The 5,000-nt window shown below is 42.3% G+C and overlaps 1 protein-coding gene and 1 long non-coding RNA gene across 2 annotated transcripts in view; one reads left to right on the top strand and one right to left on the bottom strand.

Annotated features, from left to right (window-relative positions):
• LOC134195927 (uncharacterized) overlaps nt 1-3,082 on the top strand; it is a 4,044-nt gene extending 962 nt beyond the window's left edge. Inside the window, exons 2-3 of the long non-coding RNA XR_009972457.1 lie at nt 2,366-2,497; nt 2,551-3,082. This is a non-coding gene — a long non-coding RNA (uncharacterized LOC134195927). The remainder of the gene's footprint in view (nt 1-2,365; nt 2,498-2,550) is intronic.
• An 893-nt stretch (nt 3,083-3,975) lies between these two features.
• Nucleotides 3,976-5,000, bottom strand: part of LOC134196085 (uncharacterized) — a 3,787-nt gene continuing 2,762 nt past the window's right edge. Inside the window, exons 4-5 of the mRNA XM_062665167.1 lie at nt 4,045-4,268; nt 3,976-3,991 (exon numbers count right to left, since the gene is read on the bottom strand). Of these exons, the coding sequence (XP_062521151.1) occupies nt 3,976-3,991; nt 4,045-4,268 (240 nt within the window). The remainder of the gene's footprint in view (nt 3,992-4,044; nt 4,269-5,000) is intronic.

Raw genomic sequence — 5,000 nt, 5'->3', positions numbered from 1 at the left:
CTGCATCCCTAAGCACAACAGCGAGGCATTCTGCAAGCAGTGACTAAACAAAACGACTCTCTCTTGTATTTCCCGGGAAGTGCAATGTACAACTGGACACAAATGGCACGAAAATGTCACGTGACCAAAAAAAATGGTCATGTCGCAACTCTCTATATATATTAGCCTCATCCCCAGACTCACGTGAGCCTGGCAGTGTCCGGTTCCCATATGTCACGAGAGGCTGAAAGTGTCATACAGGAACCGGACACTGCCAGGCTCACGTGAGTCTGGGGACAAGGCTACTCTATATCCAGCTCTGGGTACAATGGTAGCCTCGGCCTTCCAGACCCGTGTAACATCGATTCAAAATTGTCCTTTATGGGTCTGGGATGGTATCGCCTCTTCTCAATATATTGCGGTTGGTCCTAGGACCAGCATTAGTGTTCAGTTTCATAAATGCATACCTTTCCAATTACACCTCTAATACAAGAATGAGGAATTAAGACATGTCATGCTAGAACATTGTGTCGCATCCCGCTGCACGGGTACCTTTGTGTTTACTGTAGCTACAGTTTTATCATTTGTGTGTTAGTAGGCAATGCGAACGAGACCCTATGAAACACTCTTTTACTAATGGTGCTGTAGACATGATCCGATCGGCATGTGTCTGATTGCCGCGAATCTGCTGGAGTTGCTGTTAGTCGCCGCGAATTCGCGATGACTATGAATTCACCACGGGATTTTGTCTAGTAGACATACGTGATCATGAAGTCGTTGAGCATGCGGCTGGCTAGTGTAGATGTCAAAGCATAGGTTTGTAAATTAGAACAAACAACTCAAGATCTGCTACTAGAAGGTGTTGTTACTGCCATTGACAGGTGCAGAGTATAAACCACAACGTGTAGGGACGTGATTTTGCTTGAAGAGTGCACTACAAGTCATCGTTTGTGTACAGTACTTTTTGGTAGACAGCAGATATGCCTGACATGTCTTCATTGAGTACAGCTGTAATTGGAAAGGTATGCATTTATGAAACTGAACACTAAGGCTGGTCCTAGGACCAACCGCAATATATTGAGAAGATTCGGTACCATTCCAGACCCGTGGAGGACGATTTTGAATCGGCGCTACACGGGTCTGGGAGGCCGAGGCTAGTACGATGGTCAGCCACGTACATGTAGTGTACCTCAGTAACGTGTAGTCACAACTAGGGCCTGACCTAGTAATTGCTTACTGTGTGGCAGTTGGCCAGTAGTAATTGCGATTTACTCTGCTTGGTCTTCCCAACCAGGTCAGTGGTTGAAGTTTGGCACGAGTGAGAATGCCGGAATGAAAGTTGCACGCACACAAAATGATGTATGCCGTGTGAATAAATAAATGCTAGTCACATGGCTACATGAAATCTTTGATCTTTGATGGAAACTGTATCTATGCAAATGATGTCGGGCGTACTGTACATCGTTGTAAAAAAAGCTCCTCCTCCTCGTGTGATTCACGTGCGTTTAGCTCAGTGACTGCGCGGAAGCTTGCAAGGCTAGTAAACATCCAGAGTATGTGTACAGAGACGACTGACATTGTGGTAATGTTTAAGACCTTAGCTTAATGATATAGCAGTGTAAAGATCATTTAATGATTAGTGGTTGAGAGAAACTTGATACGCAGACACCTTATCCTAAAATTTTTCGGCTCCTGTCCAAGAGTATGACGGGTGTATGATCTTATTTACTTATTTTAGGATTATTACCATCGATGGCTATCTTTTTTCGTCTCGAAATGTATTTAATCAACAGGAAATGGTGCAAATTAAAATGTATTGTTAATATTAAATGATATGCTGCAGTGTATATGGTCATTGGGTGTGGTCAGTATTGACTGCCTGGTTGTGGGCTGTCACAGTTTTCTGGCTAGATCTCTGCTGTGTGTGTGTGTGTGTGTGTGTGTGTGTGTGTGTGTGTGTGTGTGTGTGTGTGTGTGTGTGTGTGTGTGTATGTATGTGTATGTGTATGCCGAAGCCCATTGGTGGAATTCCAGGTTCCGTGTGTGTGTGTGTGTGTGTGTGTGTGTGTGTGTGTGTGTGTGTGTGTGTGACATTCACGGATTACTCATCACTACTGCACAAAATCACAACACTACCATTTCATTGTTCACATGCTGATAGAAATTTCACCTTCATAGAGATCGATACATCTCTATTATATCACTCAACATACTACACAGATATAAGACATGCACACCACAACTATTTGCAGTACAAAGACATGCATCTCTTCTAAGCAATAAGAACATCATAACGCACATGCTGTAAACGCTAAAATTCGGTACTACTCTAAAAGTCTACAGCAATGATGCAAACAAATCTAACTGAATTTTTCTATGGCTCCAGATCAGACTCTACCACTTGAGGAAGCGCAAAATACGTTATTCCCTTCCTGTTTTTCTTACCATAGCAACTACCGAATCTCAGTTGGGCATAAACGGCATTTTTTGGCCATTTCCAGGATTTTCCTTTACTGAAGTAGGAGTGAATTTCATCGGGTGAAATAATTGTATTGTGATCATTGTGGTTAGCCTTGTTTGGAAGAACAAATCCATTCCATCGTGTCCACCTTGTTGCATCATTATTGGATCTTTTGAAGTAAACCCTGTCTATGTTGTCTATGCTAAGGAGCTTGTCATTGACATCATATGCTCGAAATCCGAGAAAGTTATGAAGGTCACTCTCTGTACTTAGTATCCAGACACTGAACTCGTATGTCTTTTTGTTGTTAATCTGGAATTGTTTTGTAATGCCCCATGGATAGTTACACGATGTGCCTTGTTGTATAATACGAGCTATCTGAGTGTATTGTCCTGTCAAAACAGAAACAGAAAATGTTTGCCTTGATTAATTAATTATATCGTATTTACAATAGATGAGTCGTGTGTAGATGGTTGTGTGTGTGTGTGTGTGTGTGTGTGTGTGTGTGTGCGCGCGCGCGCGTGTGTGTGTGTGTGTGTGTCAAAAGTCACTGATGCATGCATGAAGGCATCCATTTGTTAAAGAACTTGGTTCAAATGAGTTTGGTTTATGGTTTATGACAAACAACCTTGCTTTCAGATGTTACCGGTGACTTGTTGTCATTATATCTTCCATCTTCTGTACAGTAGGTATCGCAGGGTCTCTCCGATGTTGTTGTATATTAGCCATCTATCCCAGTTAAAATCCAAATATTCTTCAAATTTAAGTGGGACTTTCTTCCCTAATAACAGCTACTGTACACTTGTACCAACTCTCTGGTTACAAGTAAAGGCCGAAAAGAAGTTGATGTAATGACCACATGCTGGTCTACAACTAGAATTTGTCTCTTCCAGCAGATATACACCATTCAGGGTAACCAAATCAGTTTACCATATGTTGGCTTCATACAGTCAGACGTCACAGCTTGTAACATCATCAGTAAGACTCGTCACCAATACAAGCTAGTAGATATAGCAATGTCCGGACCCTTTTATTACGATACACACTGTGACAGGCCATGTAACAGAAAAAAATAATTCGAAAATTAATTAAATGAGATCGGAAAGATCAGTCAGGCCTGGCAGAGAGGGGTGGGCCAGGTCGGCCATGGCCTACCCAACTATTTAAAATGGGACTTCTGCCAATAACTTCCAGAAATATGGGTTCAAGTGATTAAATATATTAGCTATTCATATGTTAACTGTGGGCGGGGCTTGGTCCTGTCCGTTTATAGTAAACTAGATCCAGTTGAAATGGCAATAGTCGTATTCAAACATTATGCACATATTGTGTGAGTGAGTCAGATAGAACTAGTGTGATTCTAGTATGACATTTGCTTACCATTTACGAATGATATCCCACTGTACTTTGGTACAGACACCCACTCGTTTCGGTTGGATATGTCAAATGTCCTCACTGTGTGATGATCTCGGAGGAAGTCACTGTGCAGTTTAGGCGTGATTTCTTTCACACTTGGGAATACATACCATGTCTTATCAGGATGGGAGAGTCCTGTACCATAACATGATCCAAATCGTATTGTAACATATTTAGCATTTTGTGGCCAAATCCAGTCGATTCCATTAGTGTGGAATGACTGGCCGTTGGCAATTCCATCTTTGTCATGGTCGAACATTTCGTGAGGGAGAATGTAAGCTGTCCACTTTGTCCACTGGTTTGGATCGTTTGCACTGCTTTTGAAATATGGGTTTTTCCACTTACCGTTGGTTATTTGTATTTGTTTTTTGTCGTAGACATAGAATCCGAAGTAGTTGTGCATGTCTTTTCCCTAAACAAGTCATGTTAACTACTATGAAAAGTGCTAGTGACATAGGCAGGGTAACAGTGTATTACACCATGCAGACAGACAGGCAGATAGACAGACAGACAGATAGACAAGCAGGCAGACAAACAGATTGACAGACAGGCAGACAAGCAGACAGACAAGCAGGCAGACAGATAGATTGACAGACAGACAGACAGACAGACATACAAGCAAACCGACAGATGGATTGACAGACAGACCGACAGACAGACAAACAGAAAGATTGACAGACAGACAGACAAGCAGGCAGACAGACAGATAGACAGAAAAACAAGCAAACCGACAGACAGATTGACATACAGGCAGACAGACAGACAAACAGGCAGACAGACAGATTGACAGACAGACAAACAGATAGACAAGCAGGCAAAGGCATACAGACAGATTCACAGACAGACAGACAGACAAGCAGGCAGACAGACAGATTGAAAGACAGACAAACAGACAGCTCGTTCCTCTGGTGATGGAGCACTTTGGTTGGTGGAGGCAAGAGGTCCAAGAATATCTCAACCAGCTCTCATCAATAGCAACATGGACAACTGAGTGCAGACAAGAGGAATTCAAATATTACTGGAGGACTCAATTCTCGATCAATTGCGATGCAGCAATGTAATGCAAGAGTGTTACTGCAGAAGATGAGCAGAGTCCAGTATAGTGGTGACTCAATTTGGTGCCATTAGTAACTGTTAGCTTATT

Source organism: Corticium candelabrum, chromosome 20 (genome assembly GCF_963422355.1).
Source record: "Corticium candelabrum chromosome 20, ooCorCand1.1, whole genome shotgun sequence".
NCBI classification, from domain to species: Eukaryota; Metazoa; Porifera; class Homoscleromorpha; order Homosclerophorida; family Plakinidae; genus Corticium; species Corticium candelabrum.
The sequence above is the reverse complement of the archived record's forward strand: the minus strand, read 5'-3'. Positions and strand labels throughout refer to the sequence as shown.